General features: G+C 41.5%; 1 protein-coding gene across 1 annotated transcript in view; it reads right to left on the bottom strand.

Moving 5' to 3' along the window:
* ERBB4 (erb-b2 receptor tyrosine kinase 4) overlaps positions 1–20,529 on the bottom strand; it is a 1,039,775-nt gene that overhangs the window by 210,974 nt on the left and 808,272 nt on the right. The window contains exon 16 of the mRNA XM_075069950.1: positions 15,778–15,822. Coding sequence (XP_074926051.1) covers positions 15,778–15,822 — 45 coding nt within the window. The remainder of the gene's footprint in view (positions 1–15,777; positions 15,823–20,529) is intronic.

Raw genomic sequence — 20,529 nt, 5'->3', positions numbered from 1 at the left:
GGGCAAAATTGGCATCGACAGCTAATCATATAAGCAACGACGCTGTTCAGAGCAAAGACTATGTTTCAAGAAACCTGATTTCTACTCCCGACTCTGCCAGCGATTTGCTGTGTGGCCTGGGACAAATCATTGTAGATCTGTCTACATTAAAATCTGTTACCATGTTTATAACCAGGATGTGACATAATTGATTCCAAAAATGGTTTAGGTCCATGGTTAGCACACTGTTGAAAATGGTGAAAAATTGTCTTCATGTGTTTATATTACATCAATGGGACCACCTAAATGGGTGCGTATAACCGGGTTAAACAGTCCTCCTTTCTCTCAAATCTCTGTATGGGACACCAACCCAAAATTTATTGCATATGTTGCAAGGGTCACTTGGTGTTCCAGGCTCTCTAGTTCCCTTCTACCTATGCCTGCCCTCTCTCAATATTGTTGGACAAGCATCCAGGAAATGGTGAGCTGGTTTAAACATGCAGACATCTCCTTCTGTTGACTGCAGAGAAAAACCCCAGTATTCATTTCAGCTGACACCTGACTAGAGGAACCAATGGGGGGACAAGATGTTTTCAAAGAGTGAAATTTGTCTTTTGACTGTTCAGAAAAGTTTGTGCCAGAGTGAAGGATCCAGGAATCAGCCATCTAACATTTCTTAAAAGTAGTAAGTGTTTAAAGAAGGAATGTTAGATGGCTGATTCCTGGATCCTTCACTCTGGCACAAACTTTTCTGAACATTCAAAAGACTGATTTCCCTCTTTGAAAACATCTTGTCCCCCCATTGGTTTCTCTGGTCAGGTGTCAGCTAGGCTAGTTGAATGTCTTAACCCTTTACAAGTAAAAGAGGAATTAACACTTAACTGTTTATGACAGAAGCCTTGAATGGACATCTAATCCAACAGAAAAATCAGGACCCTGCTTATGATCAAGGAATATATCCACAGGGAAGGTCCAACTGCACCTCTCCCTCCTCATCAAAGGTCATTTGCCACACATCACATGTTTTAAATACGTGGAGGGCTAGATTTACAAGTGAATTTTCAGTTCCTAGGAAAGGACTATGAGAAAACTTGGGATACCCTGCTGATACATCTTTGGTTTCCTCTTTCCCCCCGACCCCTTTCTAACTAAATGCCAATACACCCCCAATTACAGACCTATCTTTGCTGTGGGAGAGAAACAGTGACTGAAAGATTACATGAATCTGTCGATGACAGGAATCTGGCTTCTGGGCCATTTGACTACTTAACAGAGCCAATTCACACAAAGCTGCAATGGTGAGGCAATATTGTATTTTGCCTCCAATTCATCTACATGCAAAGGATATCACTGTCAAAAAACCCACACATCTACTGGAAACTGTGATACATCATGGCCAGAGGGCAGCATGAGAGTGTTAGCAGGGGGCCTTATTCCCTGCCAAGGGAGGAAGGTTTGCGTTAGATTAATTAGAGCACCTGACTCCAATTAGAGCACCTGACTTCAGTCATGTGATAAAAACCCCTGCTTCAGTCAGACAGTGTGGGAGTTGAAGGAGGAAGGTTTGGTTGGAGCAGAGTGCAGGTTGCAGAAGTTGGAGAAGAGAAGAGTTTGATAAGAGAGAAATAGAAAGTTTGGAGGAGTGCTGCGGTGGATTGTGAAGTCCAGAAGAAACCCTAGGTAAGGGGCACCAGGCTTGTGTAGAAGGGAGGCAAGAAGCCCTTCACAAGCTGAAGGGTAGGAGAGGGAAGTAACCCAGGGGAAGGAACCGCTAGTTCAAGTGGTTCACCACAACCCTCAGGGCCCCTGGGTTGGGACCTGGAGTAGAGGGCGGGCCCAGGTCCCTCCCTCTCCACTCCCCTCCTCCAAGGACACTAGTGGAGTAATTAAGAACCGGTTCAGAGGCAAGCAATAGCTCCCTGAACCTACCCCAGAGAAGAGAAAGCGCGAGACCCAGCAGAACAGTACTGGCAATTTGCCACAAAACCTAGACTATCCTTTCAATTTGTTCTTTGTCTGTTATCCTTGCTGTGATACTGTGACTATGCTTATTAATGGCTGCTGGACCATTTTTGATGTGACAATACATTTTTTCCTCCTGAAATTCATGATGGGCAAGTAGACTGATAATTTACTTCTAGAATTTACACGGTTCAACGAGAAGGGTTATTAAACTAGGCAGCCCAGAGCCTATCCAAAGACCACTGAAATCAAGGAAAAGGCTCCCAGTGACTTCAATTGGCTTTGGATCAGGCCCAGAGTTGACAAGTAGAAGACAGAGTTGGCTGCAGCTGCATTGGTGAATTGCTAGATTAGAACTCATCCCCCCCTCTAGGGTGACCAGATGTCCCGATTTTATAGGGACAGTCCCAATTTTGGGGTCATTTTCTTATATAGGCTCCTATTACTCCAGACCCCGTCACAATTTTTCACATTTGCTCTCTGGTCATCCTCCCTCCCTCTCACTTATTTCTCTGCTGCTTTCTTCTGACCAACCTACACACATGTTAAGTCCTGAAGGGACCATTATGATAATCTAGCCTGGCCTCCTGCATAACAGGGTGTAGAACCTCGCCCAGTGATTTCTGCATTACGCACATAACTTTTGGTAGACCTAGAGCAGATCCTTTAGAAAGACAAGGAGTCTTGACTTAAAGACCTCATCTGATGGATAAGCTACCATTTCACTAGGTAAACTGTTCCAAGAATTAATTGCTCTCACATTTAAAAAGATGAATCATATTTGTAGTCTTAATTTTCTCCTGTTCTTCCTATTGTCTTCACTCCTCCTACTTGACCATCTCTTTTGTCTCCTCCTCTTAGTTCTCGATCCAGTGCCCTGCTCTTGAACCTTCCTTGCTCTCCTTGTTTGCCAGGTGACCTCCCCTCTTTACAATCAAATTCCTCCTCAAAACTCTACTTCTTCCACAAGGCCTTCCAAGAAATGAGGTGTTTAAAAGAAAAGAAAAATCCAACGGCTATCTGGGAATTTGACTTCAACCATGAACCTTTATTGTATGCATGAGGTTACATTTAGACTATAACGTCTGCATCTAATTTAGATCTTGATGCTGCAAGGATCAGAACCTTAGACTACAAGCTAGTTGGGACAGGAGGCATATTTAATCTGTGGTGCTTGATCAATAACACACAGTAATATAATTAATAGCCTGTGCCATTTTCTTTCTTCCACAAGGATGCCCGTGTGTTTGCAGTCATCTGCAGTGGATGTCTATAGTTCCCAGACATTTTCCACACTCCTTTGTGTGAGACACAGCAGTACTTCAGTTGAGTGCTTTGTTAGCCAGCAGTGCAAAGAGTTTCAGGATGTGTGTGTTAATTAAAGATGTCTATTGAACTTGACTGAGCAGAAACAGAGTGTGCAGAAACCATAACCACAGAAGAGTAATTCAAGATTAATATGTTCTTGAGTGACTGAAGCAATCTCTGTATTATTCCTGTAGAACCATCTGTAGGGGGCTGTCTACTTAATTTATCTCCAAAGATCATTTTAGGCATAGGCTAACACTCACCCTTTGTCCCTTGTTGGCTTCTGTTTCTCCATTACCATATCTTATTTCTCGCCTCCCTCAGACTTCCTTAGGTTACTGCCTAAGTACCTCTTAAGACCAATTTGAGCTACCCTTTACTGTTAGCTAGATGTATCTACACAGGATTGTTTAGAATGCATGAAATCCTGAGACCTGAATGTTAAAATGAAATAATTTGCAAAATAACAGGAAATAAATAATTATAAACCACTAGAAAGACAAATGAATGATGGCATATTGGTTTGTTGGGTTGTATTTTTGTAATCAACAGTGTGTGTTGTAAGCAGGGTTTGGATGGGAATCTAAGACAAGTTGTACGAGGAAATGATTGGTATGTTTTTACTGTGAAGGTTGAGGGGAAATTGTATTTGTGCCAATTTTACTGCCCATAAGTCTTCATGAATTTTACAAGTCAGGACTTACATGAAAACTTGTTTCATCCAGTTTTGTCGAACCACAATCTGGCCTTTGCCTGCATCACTACGTTTTGACTTTGTTCTTGAATTTTTCTCTGAACGTTGCACATTTGAAAGTGAGGGATTAGTAGCATTGGCCAGAGACATGCATTGAGTAGGCAGGCACAGTGCAAACCTCCTCTGCCAACAAACCTCCACCAGGACCTGCCAACACCTGCTTTCCATGTTATCCCACAACCATTTCTTCTTTTTAATAACTTGCTCAAGCGTGAATGTCTCCAAAAATGATTATCTGCATTATCTTTTGTGGACTTATTGGCTGAGGTGTCTGGAAGGAAGCCTGCTTACCAGTATATCGAGCTGATTTTGTTAAATTTTAATTCAGATTGAAAAATAATATGAGGCTTTTGTTAAAATTACAGTCTTCCCTCAAGGCAACTCCCCATATGATGTCAAAAAGTTACACAAACAAAAACATTATCCGCATTTTCTAAAGATAATGCATCTTTGTGTAAATCTATATGTCACTTGGAGCCTTTGCATAAACTGCACTAACTTCAAATAACTCCGTAATAGTGAATATACATCTGTAACTCCAAACAGCACCTCAAAGCAATGAATCTTTAAGAAGAAGAAGAAAACAACCAACCATCTGCATTAAGGGACAATCTAAGGTGCTCAAATACCTTGCTAATGAGCAGGGCATAACACCCTAGATAAATATAGATCTTCAAATTTCTACTATTAATGTAAATTCATACAGAGGGAAGACCACTTGTCCCCAAATGCACCATATTAAATATAAATTCAGAAATAACTCTTTAAAATAAGCAAATTATTTATTCAGACAAAATACATGACTCTCTCAGGTGACGGGGGCCTGAGCCCAACCCCATTGAATGCATGGGATTCAATTCAGCTCTTGGTCATCTCGGTGGGGCTCAACTTGGAAACTCAGAAATAACACAATCTCCTAACTCCTAACAATTAAATATGTATTTCACTGCAATGGTGAGTGTACGTTCACTTCTGACCAGGCACTAGGGCAGACCAAGGACCTGAGCCAACTCCCACTGAAGCCAGTGGGAACCGGAAACTGCTACCCAGTGGTAAGATTTGCTGAATGCATTTCTACACAATACCACAGCTGAGCTTCAAACAAGGAGCCTTGTGGTCCTATCGTTAGCAAATGAGCCTAAAGAAGACCTAATTTGGAAGACGATGTTTACATCCTTTCCAGCCAGCATGTTAGAATAGGCAGCTAGAAGAAATGGGGCTAGAGACCACCAGGGAATGGAGAGTCACCTAATGAACTCCTCTCCTTTAACTTTAGATGCAACATGAACATGAGTCTCTCACTGGATAATGACAGAAACAAAAAGACTGTGCTTCAACTATGGGGTGCATAAGGAAATAGAGACAATGTCACATGATAGGGACAGAGCAGGAATCAGGACTGTTGGTTAGAATGAGAGCTAGTAGCCCAGGGTCAGAGCTGGAGTTAGGAGCCAGAGGCCATATGCCAGAGCCAAGGGTCAGAGCTGAAGTAAGAGGTCAGGAACTGGAGCTGAGGATCAGAACCAGGTCACCTGGAGTGAAACAAGGCAGGGCACGGCTGAGTCCAAAGCAGGAGTGGGGCTGAAGCAGGGCTGGAAACAAAGCAGCAGCAGCAGCAGGACTGGGAACAAGCAGGCGCAGGAGCTATTGCAGCCATGAAGAATGCTTTGAGCAGCTGTTGCTGGGCTTAAGAGAGGGTCTGCTGACCCTTCCAACCAAACAGGTGGCATAGCCAATGAGGCAGCTGATTACAGGCCAGCTGCACTCGTTAGGTTGTCTGGAGACTGGCTCTGCCGCAGGCCCTGCTTTCTCACAGATGGGTGCTTCTTCAAGACAAATCATAATAGCAGCAATCTAAATCAAGGACACATGTTCTGACAGCTGAAGCCCTCTCTAAGAATGGGCAAATCAGTTCAAGTTAAATGAAAAGTGATTTCCACTTTCTCCTAAAACTTGAAAAGAACCTAAACTGAATCTTCTGACATGCAAAAGGATTTTGGGGAACTACGGTATGTTTTTTAGTTTTGTAGACTTCTGGATGTCCTTGTTCTGGCTGGTACTGGAAGCACATCTCTCTGCATCCTATTTCTACTCCAACTATAGTAGGAAACACCTCCAGTTTTGAGATATCCAGTCTAGTTTTGTACACTCAGTGTCTAGACAGTTCTGTTAAGTATCCAAATTTTTATCTACAAGAATTTCCAAATATCCTGAGATTCAACCATTGCTAGTCTTCATTTTTCTCCTTAATTTCCCCACGGCTGTCAGAATGACGATACAGATCAGTTCCCTGAAAAACTCTTGTCTAAGTGGCTTTGGCAACATTAGGTTGCCGGGCACAGCATAGAGAAGCATATGATCATCACCACAACTCATCAGGGTTCAAACTTACCTTAAGAAAACAGTAACAGTCAGTGGAAGAGTATGGATTGGATTTTTCAAAAGTACTGAGCATTGGTCTAACTCAGTGGTTCTCAAACTTATTCCATCACTTGTGTAGGGAAAGCCCTTGGTGGGCCGGGCTGGTTTGTTTGTCCCTCGGCCCGCATGGCTTCCCCACCATTGGCGTGGAGCAGCGAACCGCAGCCAGCAGGAGCCACGATCAGCCGGACCTCTGGACGAGGCAGGTAAACAAACTGGCCCGGCCCGCCCGCCAGGGACTTTCCCTACACAAGTGGTGGCCCTAGTTTGAGAACCACTGATATAGATGACTGTACAGTTCCATCTACCATCTCAGTAGATTTTTTTCCACTCTAATCATAACAAAAGAGACAAAGGGCAAAATGTCTCTGCAACATGGTTGAATTGGTTTCACACAGGCAGGGTGTTTCATTTCACATGCATGGTTTAGAACACCCTTCCAGTTCACATACAAATTTAGGTATTGGTAAGTCTTCCCTCAAAAGCACCAATAATTTACATGGCATTTTTCCAGCATGTTACTTCACTTCATTGTATGAAAAAATGTATATACGCAATAAGAGAAAATAATTCAGCACGATGGCATGATTTGCTAATGCTCTGAACCTGCACAATTGCTGATTGTGGTAATCCTTCAACTTTTGGTAATGATTGTAGTGCAGTATTTTGCAATTAGCACCATTGAAACTTGTTAATTTCTTAGAATTTGTAACAAAATGTTATTGGCTTATGATTATGTATTTGCAGGTCTTATGCCTTTGTGACTAGAATCCCTTTTAACAAATCAAAATCTCGTATTTTCACTCACATAAAACAAACTGAAGAATTCAAGTCTGACATAAGGTTAGGTCAAGTGATTTGCTATTTCTAACCTAATATTGAAAAAGTTTTTGGAAAATAACTGCAGAGAGAGTGAAGAATTAGTGAGTGAGTGAATAATTAGCAAGGTAGTGTACTCTGTGGATTGTATATTAATTCAGTCTAATTTGTATTATATAGTCACATCTTGGTGGGCAGATCTAAATAAATTATGACTTGTAAATAAAGCAAGTACTGTAAAACAGTAGGAAATGCTTTCAAAGCCATTTACACACACACACACACACACACACACACATATTAAAGAATGGTTCTATCCCTGGCCAAAGGCAATCCCTCTTCTATAACAGATGTGGTTTTACATTAGAAATTGACTTGAAGAAATCTAACCAAACAGATTTCACCCCATGAATGTCCACAACACAACTACACTACCAATACATTTTTCATTTTATGCAACAACAATAGCTTCTTCATCTTTCCACAGATCAAAGAGTGAAGGCTGGGGCCACAGAGAATACTGTGATGTTGAGACTTTAAAATTAAATATGCTTTGTCATGTATATTGTCTAAATTTAATAAGAGGGGCAAACCCTGCAACTTTATTAAGGCAAAATGGAAGAAAGTCTGCAGGCTTTAGTCCACACTTATTGTATGTTAAATATTAATGAATTATTAAGAAATTATTCACTGAATCTTAGACACTGCATCTTACATACTTTTAAAGCTCAATTAATGTGTTTTTAATAATAAATAGATAATTAATTTATAATAATTTATTAAATCTATATTAAATCCTTATTTGAGGCAACTGAATTAAGAAAAGAGACTGTGGAGGGATGAACAGTGCAGCCATGCTGCAACAAAGTCACTTTTTTTTTTACTGCACAATGTCACTATACATGGAAGTTCACCATTACCAGGACTGTAATGCATACAGTGCAATTTATTGGAAGAATTTCAGGTTTCTAATCAACCTCACTCTTATTGGAGTTTACCTATATCTGAGATCATCAGAAGCATGTCTCACTGGATGTGTGTACACACACTATTATGACGAAAACAGTGACTGAGATAAATTATAGAAATAAGAGTAAGAAATGCCAAAGATAAGGTTGCATGTTGCTTATCAGTTCTCAGTCGCGCAGAACTTTCTGGAACGCGCTTTTTCAGCTAACATTTACCAGGTTTGCTCTCTGCTTGTCGTCGTCTTCTTTTTTGTTAAAGTTTGAGCAAAAATAGTTCAACCATTTTCAAGCACTTGGAGAGTTTTAAAACAAATACAATTTTCCTCTCCTGAAACAGTTTTTGCAACCTCCTTTATCAGAACAGCTCTGTGGCTGAAATGGTTTGTGGTAGAGCAAAGAAATTTGGGTATGGAAATAGCCTTCACTGAGGAGAAATGCCTGTGAGCATGCTGATGTAACTTGGCTGGGATTTGACAGAGAACTGTATATTAAGCATGTCCAGTATATTTTTCATTGTGCTGCTTGCAAATCTGAAAAGCACGCACTCCCAAAAGGCTGCGGTGAACGTGCATGAATAGGTAACCCAGTTATGTAGTCTACTGAAGTTATGATTAGGGAGGGTTATTGCGATACTTACCAAGATGTTCTGAGGCGAAGCCAAGGGAATTCTGTGACCCCTGTAATTTGCAAAGGGTATTGTGTTGCAGCACACTTTAGGCGGGCTGGTGGGCCACAAAGGAATCACTGTGAATGTTGGTAGGTGCAAAAGGATTGCAGTGGCCTGCTTGCATGTTGGGCAGCAGGGAGCGCTGCTCTAATGCTCCTGAGGAGCGCTGTAGCTAGGGAAGGTAGCAAGGTGTAGCACACACTGTGTAAGATCATATTTGATAGACACTGTGTAATCATGTCATTAAAGAGCACTGTAACAATGAATTCACACAGGGGTGGGGAGGCTGTATTAAGATTGCACGTGCAGCTTTATCTTTGGCATTGCTTACTTTTGAGTGCTTAGCCACACCATAAGGTTTTGCATGCACTGATCACAATCATCTACTCTAGGGGAACTCTACCTATCACGAAGAGTAGCAAAAGTCCCAAACTGCCTCAGTTCACTATACTTTACTACTATACTGCCAAATCTACTGTCTTATTCTAAAGTTGAATGTATGGCCTTTTTACAGGGGTCTCAAGGCAGTGGGGAGTGGGAATGTAATTCTCCCTCCTGCAAGCAGCCACTGCTGCATCTGTAGCCCCTCCTCTCTCCCTTCTTATTAGGCTGTTGCTGTTGGTAGCTCCTCTGAGGAGCAATCCCCTCTGCCTTGTTTCTGTGCTTCCTCTGATCGGCTTCAAGCCCCCATAAGCAGTGGCTCAATGCAGAGCGCCCATAGGGATAGAATTCATAGCACACAGTGGGTTCCAGTGTGTGTATATACAAGTCCCTCTAAACTCACTGCCATAAGTTAACTACATTACACTAGCACCTAGAGTCTAAACCCAAGATCAGAACCCAATTGTGGTAGGTATCATGCACCCACATAGCAGCAGAATGACCAGATGTCCCGATTTTATAGGGACTGTCCTGATTTTGGGGTCTTTTTCTTATATAGGCTCCTATAACCTCCCACCCCCTGTCCTGATTTTTCACACTTGCTGTCTGGTCATCCTACATAGCTGGAGACTGTCTCTGCCCTAAAGAGACTGCAGTCTAAATATGCAAGACAGATAAAGCGTGGGAGAGGAAAAAGCAGTACTGGGAGGGAAGTGACCTGGCCAAGGTCACCTAGGGGTCCAGTTGCAGAGCCAGGAATAGAACCAGGTCTCTTGAGTCCCAAACCAGTGCTCTGTCCACTAGATCAAACTGCATCTCATGATAAACACGACTTTATCTGTCACTCTGCTTTATTCTAGAGGGATAAAGGTATGACCTCAACCATCGAATCCACAGACTTCAGGACCAAAAACAGTTTGCTTTTCTATTCTTTTTCAATATTTAAAAATACAATCCGTTCCCTGAATTGATCTATTCTGTGACTGTCTTAGAAAGTCTCTCTGGAATAGTATATTTTGCCAATCAAGAGGTAGGTTTATAGTTTTATACTCACAAATAAATCTTATTTTCCCCTCTTGGCGTAAATTTTTAAGGGAAGAGTTTTTTGTGGGGCTTTTTTGGTTGTTGTTTTATTTTTTTTACACTCTTTCAGGAATGGCTGTAATTATTCTATAAATAACTGGAAGATATGGAATGCTTTAGTCCAAGCGCTGGAACAGAGTGCTATAAAAATGATGAGCACTCAGAGTTTATTAGAGGTGGGTTTCCTTTCCCCTCTCAGGTATTCTTTACTGCAGAGTTACTGTGAAATTCTAATGAAATCACACTGTGTAGGGGGTTCTGAAACAGCTATGAAAGGATTTGCCTGCATTACAAAGGGTTTACTGCTAATTAGCTCTTGTATGCATACACTGCATATAAAAAACAATCTTTTGTTTGCGAAGGGATGATTAGTGGGGTGAGTGTGCTTTGTTAATAGGAAGAAAGTATGAGGATATTGTAATTTGAGTTAATATCTATACATCGTTTTATGTTACCAATTCACAATGGGGGACCAGGCTAATTAGCTTCTGTTAGTTAAAAGAAAATGTGAAGCCCATTTAGTTAGGGTGTAAATCAGTACAGGTTTATTCAGGGAACTATTAAGGTGCTGTTTCCTTGATGCTCCCTCCCCTGATTACATCTTCAGTTTTATGATAGATCTCATACCAGAAAAATGGCAGCTTCACCCCTTCCTTAAGGAATTATTTTCCTTTGAATTATAGCTTGAATGCTTCATCTGAAAATTTAAATACCAGCAACTTAGTGAAACCTAGATACACATTAACGCTACTAAATTTTATCCTGGGCCTGGCTTGGATAACTGAATTGGCACTTAAATTCTGTGGGAAAAGACCGCACCTGTATTGCTGGGCACTGTTTTGTTTTTTAATAAGATGGTGGAGTTTCTCTCTTCACACTTCCTCTCCCCACCCCCATTTCAATTACTCCTAAATTCTCCTCATAATCATTACATCTGGAATTTTCAAAGGCACCTGAGGGAATAGGCCTCAGCTCCTGCTGAAATTCAATTGGAGCTAGGCATAAAGCTCCTTTAGGCTCCCTGGAAAATCTCTGTATGGTATACACAATTCACCTCTCTTTTCCTCTTGGTTTTCATGAAAGGACTGGTGTGCAAACATGTCCCAATTCAATTAGCTGAGAATACCAGAGTTCAATAGCACTCTGATCGTGCCCCCTCATTTCCCTCCTCCCCACCACCTCCCCGGCCCCGGGCCTGGTATGTACCCTATGCTGAGTTTCTGGAGAGCAAGGGGTGATACAGGAATAAACTATGCCATCTCTGTGCCAGCTAAGGATTCTCCTTTGCTTTAGGAATTCTCAGCTGGCAAGGTCTGTCCCATTTCTGGTTCCTTAGTGTCACTGGAGCAGCTCAAAGAGGCAGAAGCCAGTGAGAGAATCTGCTCCTAAAGTCAGTGTAACACAGAAATTACAATCAGATTCCACCATGCTTGACATTACATAAATACAAGAGACTGTGTCAGAAAAGTGGAGAACTATGGCTTTCCATAGTATTACTAGAATTACAGTACAGTGCCTCGGATGGTTACAAGGGCTGGAATTTGGCAACTAGCCACAAATAAGAGATGCTCATTTCTCCCATGAGCTCTGAAAGCTTTTACAGGTTAGTTCAAGGAGACATTTATTCTCTTTATAGTTTGAACTTTTTCTGGTAGTTAACAATGTGGTGAAACCCTTTGTAAAGATAAACTTAATTTATTGAGTATCAGAGGGGTAGCCGTGTTAGTCTGGATCTGTAAAAGCAGCAAAGAGTCCTGTAGCACCTTATAGACTCACAGACGTTTTGGAGCATGACCTTTCATGGGGTGAATATCCACTTCGTTGCATGCAATGAAGTGGGTATTCACCCAGGAAAGCTCATGCTCCAAAACATCTGTTAGTCTATAAGGTGCCACAGGACTCTTTGCTGCTTTTAATTTTATTGAAAACACATTTGGGTGGCTGTGGAACAAAGGATCAGTGTATTTATAGACCTAACAAGCAGTCTAACAGCTGTTTGGATATCAATCAACTGGTCTAGAGGAAAGGGGTAAAATGTTCCTCCTTTGTAAGTGCCGTTCAGATGGAAATGAGAAAATAAAAGTATTTCTAACATCACTTGATGTGGAATTCTGCTAGGAAATGTTAGGAGTAAAACTCCCTGAATAAAGGGATTATAATGTATAGCCATTAAAGGCTCTAGACACGAGCTGAAAGAAGGTATGTTTTGAAATGTCACTGCTGGTCTTTTGGAAAACAAGCAGTGTAGCACACATCTGATTCATCTTTATGAAACATGACAGTAAAAATTCCTCTGCTGTCCTACCAGGCTCTCGCAAAAGCCTTCAGGCCAATGGATCATGGCAAAAACTATTTGCAAATTGCAAAACTGGGAAAAAACAACAACATTGATTTGAAAATGGAAGCAGATGAAGGAAGTGAGAAATCTTTCATTTGTCTACATTACAGACTTTGTTCTCATCTTCTGCTGTCTGGTTGAACAACAGAGCACTCTGCCTCTCAATCCAGTACTGATTCAAGTGAATGTGAAGCAATGGTGAAGGTGCAGACTAGACATTAATGACCTGAAGTAGGTCATGGTGGATAAAAGATAGCTAGAGGAATATGTAAAGCGTTCCATTTAAAGTGAAATAGACACACTTTGGTTTTCACCACTTTCATTACGCAGAAAATATACCATGTTTGCCAGTGCAGTTTTGCATGATTGGGGACTTACTCATTTTTTTTAAAGGGCATCATTTAAAAACGGATCATTTAAAAAAATTAAAAATGTAGGTTTGGAAGCTGCAAACTGGCTCTGAAATTTCTTACATAGGTTTGAAAGTGACAAAACATACACATCCTAAAATTTAATCACATTTACACGGCAATCATTGTCACAAAATAAATGTAGCAAAGTTATCAGTTTTAAAGGAAATGTTCTCTCTTTGAAATGGCTTTCTAGATTCCATAATTGAGGGTCACTCATTGCTCACATGGAATGGAGCAGGACATGCCTCATTTGAAAGGATTAAAACATCTACTTTAATTTTCACAAGCACACACACATCAGCAGTCTATTTTACTGACTTGACATCAGATCACAGATTCAGAGAGATGAATTCACTTGTCTACACTTCTTAAAATAAAAAGGATCTGCATTGTTTGTTTTAAGGTCTTGAAAAATGACTGCATACTAGCAAATATCATCTGTAGCACTGTGCCACATCCCGAATTCCGCATGTTTCCACATTAGTGTTTACAGCCTTGTTGTAGCCATGTTGGTCCCAGGATATTAGCAAGACTAGGTGGGTGAGGTAATATCTTTTATCGGTCAGACTTCTGTTGGTGAAAGAGACAAGCATTCAAGCTTGAAGAACAGCTCTGTATAAGCTCAAAAGTATGTCTCTTTCAGCAACAGAAGTTGGGGCAATAAAAGATATTACCTCATCCACCTTGTCTCTCACATATTTCATTACTCATTTTGCTACATAAATTTAGGATCTGATCTAACAGACAATGACATTAATGAGAATGTTTCCATTGATTTCAATGTACATTGGACCATGCCCTTGGAGATTTAAGTAAGTATCTAGACAATAAATCCATCTTCTGAAGTCAAAGTTAAGCTTACAATTCTGCCAGTTAAATCAAACAATGAATAATCGGATGTGCTCTCTCCCTATTGTGCTAACAATATCAAGCAGCTTTACTTAAAATATGTATACTGGAGGCCACAGCTGATGTACACAATGACTGGCGTGACATCATTACTTACCAATAATCTTCCCAGTATTTCCAGTACAAATCATATAACACATTCTTAAGATTTTGTTCATTCCATTCTCATATTAAAATACAATTTTGTAAATAATTTAAAAAATGACTAAGGCCCCAATCATGCAAATCACTTAAGCATGTCCTTAACTTGAATCATGTCTGTAGTTCTGCTGAAGCTGTTTCAGTAAAGTATGTGCTAAAGTGCTTTGCTCATTTGGGGCTAAAGGGCTTGATTCAAAGCTTAGTGAACTCAATGAAGTCAAGATTTTCAGAAGTGCCCGGTGATTTGGGGCACCTCAGTTTTGGGTGCACAGTCTGATTTTCTTTAAGAGGCCCTTATTTTCAAAGAGTCTTAAGCTGGGCCTTTAAAAACTGAGGCACCCATGATCACTAGGCATTCCCGAAAAATTGGACCTCTTCCCATTAACTGCATTGAGCTTTGGAACAAATATTAATGGATCTTGCCTAGACCATTTAAGAAGGAGATTTGGCTAGCATATCTAGTTGTATTTTTTTCACACCACTCTCCCTTGAGTATAAACACTATCAGTCAACATCTAGAAAATAAGGAGTTTCATGTTGAATAAGTAACCTGGAGGCATGGAAACATTTTTTTAAAAAAACATTCGGCTCCTCTGAGCTTCATCATATTAATCTTCTGGTATCATTGTAAGGAAATGTTCAAGACAAACCAAGGAAAACCAGCTAGAATGCTTTATGAGGTGAAGTTAGTTGAAAGGGAAAACTCCTAGGCAGGTTCTAGACTCAGAGTCTGGAAGCTATACTAACCAGTTTGAATTCAAAATAAATAGAATGGGGAAAAAATCATAGGACATGAATGGAATATAACAAAGGGGAACACAGAGGCCTAACTTAAACTCAAACATATATAGGTTCTTCCTACATAAATTTGGCTTGGTCATCATGGATGCATTTTAGAACAAACCTGATGCAAGGAGAGAGACTGAATTTCTCAACTTCCAGTGTCAGTTTTGAATGCTAAATTAACAATTAAGGGGCTAATGCTGGTCAACAATTTTTGAGATAATTATTTTTTTTTGGTAAAAAAATAGTTTTGTCTATGTTGTGATGTTAGATCAATTTTGAGAAACAAATTAAAAAAAATTTCATTTAATTGTAAATTTTTTTCATTTTGGCTTTCAAAAACAAAATTAAATGAAAATCTCAATTAAATGAAATGTTTCATTTTGGTTAGTTGTGAATTTTTGTTGACAAAAAAATTGAAATTGAAAAAAAAAGTCATACAGAATAGCTCTGGGGATTTTTCAACCAATTATATTAATGGCGTAGCTAACTTTACTTTACACACTGTAAAGCAACCTAAAAGCTGAGCTGTATATATCCTATTCTTGATATTAAGCACACTAATTCTGATTTCTAACCCAATAGGTTAGTACAACTGTCCTATGGTAACTGGGGAAGGATCCTGAGGTACAAGATGGAAAGATGGAGGATGTTACCTAGCATGCTGTGGTGAGGTGGACTGGCGCGTCCATGGATAGTAAATGCAGTCATGACTAGTGGGGCCTCTACACCTGCAGGCAATTACAGAACAGAAAATATCATTCGCCATTCACAGGGACATGCACACACGCGCCCTGGCCCACACGTGGAGTATGGTAGGGGGACAGTGGGAGCAAGCACTCAGCAAGTACCTATCCATCAGGCCGATGCAGTCCTCAATACGGGGGCCTATGCACCTGCAGCAAATCCAAATTGAAAAACAGGGAGAGAAAGAGAGAAAAATCTGTTATTTACAGACAGAAAAAAACAGGAGTCCCCCCCGCCATGTGCCAAACTGTTAATTATAATTCTTGAAAGACACCCAAGGCATCGTGAAATTACAGCTTGTGACACAAAGTACAGACAGCAGAGAACAATACAAACAGCACCAGCAGCATAAGGTTGGACCAATCTTGGCTCGAACAATACTTAAGGCAGGTTTCACCTGCTTACGTGGGAGGCCTAACAATACAGTTGCCTTTCTGGCTGTTGTTTAAAATATCAAACCAGTGATTACGGCACACAGCCTGTTCATTTGCATGGCTCAAGAACTACAGGAGTTAGGTGGAGAACTATTTTCCTTAATTAATGTTGCTGTTCGTACGGTACTCACTCATAGACAGGGTCATGGTAGAAATATTTTGTACCCTGTCATCCCCTCCTCTCATGGCAGCTGATCCACGGAAGTGGGCAGGGCATGAGGGGGAGTGGCACTTCTTGTCCTTGTCACCCAGGCTTCTTCCCTGAAGTCTCTTAGCTGGGATCAAGTCACGATGGCAGAAGAAGTTTGCCACTTTCCGCAGTGTCATCTCACACCAAATCCAGGGTGCTCCATCCGCAATGATTTTCCACAGCGTGGCATCTCCTTCCCCACCCTGAAGGGAGGGTGAGCTCCAAGAGCAGCAACTAGTTAAGGAGCCTGAAGTAGCATGGCATTACCAGAACTGTGCCGCCAAGGGCTCCGGGGAATCAGTAACTGGCCCAGAGCCTCTGTGAATCCTGGGCAATCGATTGGTTTTGGAGGATCTAACAGCCTTGAGTGAAGCAGATACTGAGAGCAGATTTAAGTCCCAAACTTGCAAACCACTCCTTATGGGCAAGACTCCTGTGCCCACAGGGAGCCCCACTGAAGTCCATGGGGATCTGCCTCCATGGAGCTGCTTGTGGGACCGGGGCCCTTATGGAGTTCCCTATCCCCTCGGCAGGAGCAGTCTATGATGTGGATGGCAGGATACTTAAATGGAAAGTCAATTATGGCATGAAGACAGTGGCCAAGATTTTCAGGAAACAGGTGCCTACAAAGTTAAGCTCCTACGTCAATATTTAGGCACTCAGACAAGCAGCCTGAGTTTCATAAGGGCTGAACTCCCACCAGCACTGCTAGGTGCTTGGCACTCATGAGTAGCAAACCATGTTTTTAGGTCTTTAAATAAGGGCCAAGGACCTGGGATTTTCAAAGGAGTTTAAGGGAAGCAACTCTCTGAAAATCCCAGCCTTTCATTTCTGTTCTGATAAAAGGAGACCTGAAACAGATTTGAGGGAGCTTAAATAGGCTCCCATGGGGTCTTCTTTCTGCTTTCACTTGCCACTTATGAGCTCTTACTTCTTTAAAAGAAAATATTTAAATTTCAATCTGCCTTTAAAAAATAAATTCACTGATTTCACTGAAGGCCGGTCTCACTGACCATTTTTCTTGGGAAGAGCCGTATAATACTGCACCGCAGTTCTTGTTATTTTACCGATATTTTTATTTTTGCATAAATGCTGTGACAGGCAAACAAAAACAGATTGCAAAGGTTGCCTTAATAATGAACTCGAGCAGTATTCTGTACATGAAGTGGATACAATTAATGGCCAGGGAGCTAGACAGACTGCACAGTGGCAGGCTTGGATTTAAATACAATGCACAGTATATAGTACAGAGAACTCTGACAGGCTCTTTTGAAATTTCAGCTGTCTTGGGCTTCAAGGGTTTATATTCTGGCCAGCCTCTGGCACATCTGTAACATTTCTTCTTCGCCACATGACATGCTCAGCAGTTCCCCCCAAAGCCCAGCTCAGTAACGAAGGAGGCAGAAGGAGGTGTTCAGAGCATCCATTCTCCAGCATGTCAAAAGCTGCTGAGCTCAGATCCTTGCTATAAATAAAACGAAGGCCTTCTTCAAATCAGAGACCTGAAAGCCCATCATCAGTTCAGATAACTGGCAGCCTAATGTAAAGAAGAGCCTGTTGTCTTAGAGTCATTTTCCCTCTCTGTTGCATTTATTCTCTCAGGCTCTTGAAGAATAAGACCCAAACCTGGGGAAACTGTTCTCCTGGCCGTTAGGACTTCTTCTGTGGTCTAAACAGCAATGCCATTGATTTTGAGTTAAACATCTTTGTGCCACTGTTCTCTCAATCTCAAATAGAAGTCCCTCGGGGGCAGATTCTGCTACTCTTACTCACATTGAGTAGTATTTACACCTCAACTTGGCTCATTAATTTCAAGATAACCTGACAAGGAGTAAGGTACTACTCAACATGAGCTAGGGTGGTGGAATCTGGTGCTTAGTAATTTTCCAGAGAACCATCCCCATTATCCATCTGAAATCACCAGTAATTTTTACTCTAGAAATAACTGCCTTGGTTTCAGTGTTTCCAGATTGCTTGTAAGACTTACAGACCACACGTGACAATAGCAATACGTTTCATATGGTACTGGTTCATCCCCAGATTTTCCCTCTCCTGGGAATACTGGGGATCTGGATGTGATTTCATTCCAACTTCTCCCTGTAAATGAATTGGTTAGTTGGTAAATATACCTGTTCGTTAACCAGATGTGTAGTGATTTATAACAGTCCATACACAGTTGGTAAAAAAATGGATACATTTGGTAGCCAGTATAGGGTTTTAGATACAGTAACTCCTAGCTTAACATTGTAGTTATGTTCCTGAAAAATGCAACTTTAAGTGAAACTATGTTAAATGAATCCAATTTCTCCATAAGAATTAATGTAAAAAGGAGGGGTTAGGTTCCAGGGAAATTTTTTTCACCAAACAAAAAACTATATATTATATAGATATACACATAGTATACGTTTTAAACAATTTAATATTGTTCACAGCTATGATGAATGTGAAGCTTGGTTGAGGTGGTGAAGTCAGTGGGTGGAAGACGGCGGGATATTTCCCAGGGAATGCCTTACTGCTAAATGATGAACTAGCACTCGGCTGAGCCCTCAAAGGGTTAATACATTGTTGTTAATGTAGGCTCTCACCCAAGGCAGCACGAACAGAATGGAGGGGAGTCAGCATAGCAGATAGAGACTGACACACACCCTGTGTGCGGGAGAGAAAGAGATGCACACTGCCCCTTTAAGTAAGCTGACCACTCTTAAGTGCATTTCCTTTTTAAGTGGATCAAGGAGTTGAGAGAGCAGCTGCTGCCCCAAAGCTCTCTCTGTATCTCTCCGTCCGTGTCCCCTCCCTGCTCTATGTGAAGAAGGGGTAAGTGGGGTGCAGGAGCAGGGGGGAGGGGGACACTCTGACATTAGTCCCCTTCCCCCCCCTGCACAGCAAGCAGGAGTCTCTAGGAGCAACTCCAAGGCAGAGGGCAGGAGCAGCACATGGCAGTAGGGGGAGGAACAGCTGAACTGCCGATTGCTAGCCTGCAGAGTGGCTGCTGCACAGGGAACTTAGGGGGGCGGGGAGCTGATAGGGGGGCTGCCGGTCCACCCTGGTTGCAAGCTCCCACCAGCTAGCTGCAACAGGCTGCTCTTCCTGCAAGCAGTGTACAAAGCAGGCAGGTGCCAAACGACGTTAGAAGGGAGCATTGCTCAACTTTAAATGAGCATGTTCCCTAATTGATTGGCAACGTAACAAAGAAACAACGTTAACCAGAACGACTTTAAGTGAGGAGTTACTGTAACTGTCCTCTGAAAAGAAACAAGCAGGTTAATAAAATGTAAAAGTAAAAACAACAGCTGTCTTTTCTTGAAGTAATCCTTTCTTCTTAGCTCCCTCAGTAACACAGAGATACACTTTTCCTTAGAGTAGAGGAGGCAAGGCTCTTCCCAGTCAGAATCCATGAAATGTCCTTAGTTTTCTAGTCAAATGGCACACAATTCTAATGACATCGGTACATAATTTCTGTAAGGTGCCACAAGGCCTCCTCATTGTTTTTGCTGATACAGACTAACACGGCTACCACTCTGAAACCTAGCCCAAGCAGGAGACTTTGAAAAATAACTATGTTTTATTTCTGTGGAAGCGTTCTGGTTGGGATCACGGGGCGGGAGAACGCCCACGAACTGCAGGAGATAGTGGTCTTGTGCGCCTCAGATCTGCTCCAAATTGGCATTGGATACTTGATGATAGAAATGCTGGACATTTCTAAATGCAGTTGCTGTTGCATACAGTAAGCCACTCCTGGGCAGTTCTCTTGGTTAGTATTAGACAATTAAAAGGGCTGGATGCTTTTATGATCATTAACAGTGTTTGCAATTCTACCTGTTCAGATGGGGTAATAAACCCCTACTCCAATGGGCAAACCTGCAGGTACCAAAGAGCAATTTGCCCAAGTGCATTATGAGAAGGGGTGAGGTGGGACATTTGCTTTTCTCTGCAACCCAAGGAATCGATCACTGCTGCAACCATGATACAAGACTTGATAGTTAATGGTCCAGTTTGGCAAATATCCTGATCCTAAAAGAACAGCTCTGCAGGAACAAGCTCGCACTGTATGTGATTGGTGCTCTGCAGCAGCATAACATTCTTTGACAGATATGTTAGCTGTACTGCTGGTGTCAGTTTTGTTCCCGCAATTGATCTAGCACAGAAGCGAACAGACACGCTAGATGGAGTATGATTATGATTTTGCTGAACCAGTTCAGTTGTGGGCCAAATGTCTGAAGAGACATGCCATC

Source organism: Chelonoidis abingdonii, chromosome 10 (genome assembly GCF_003597395.2).
Source record: "Chelonoidis abingdonii isolate Lonesome George chromosome 10, CheloAbing_2.0, whole genome shotgun sequence".
NCBI lineage: Eukaryota > Metazoa > Chordata > Testudines > Testudinidae > Chelonoidis > Chelonoidis abingdonii.
Note: the sequence above shows the minus strand (reverse complement) of the source record. Positions and strands in the feature narration are given on the sequence as shown.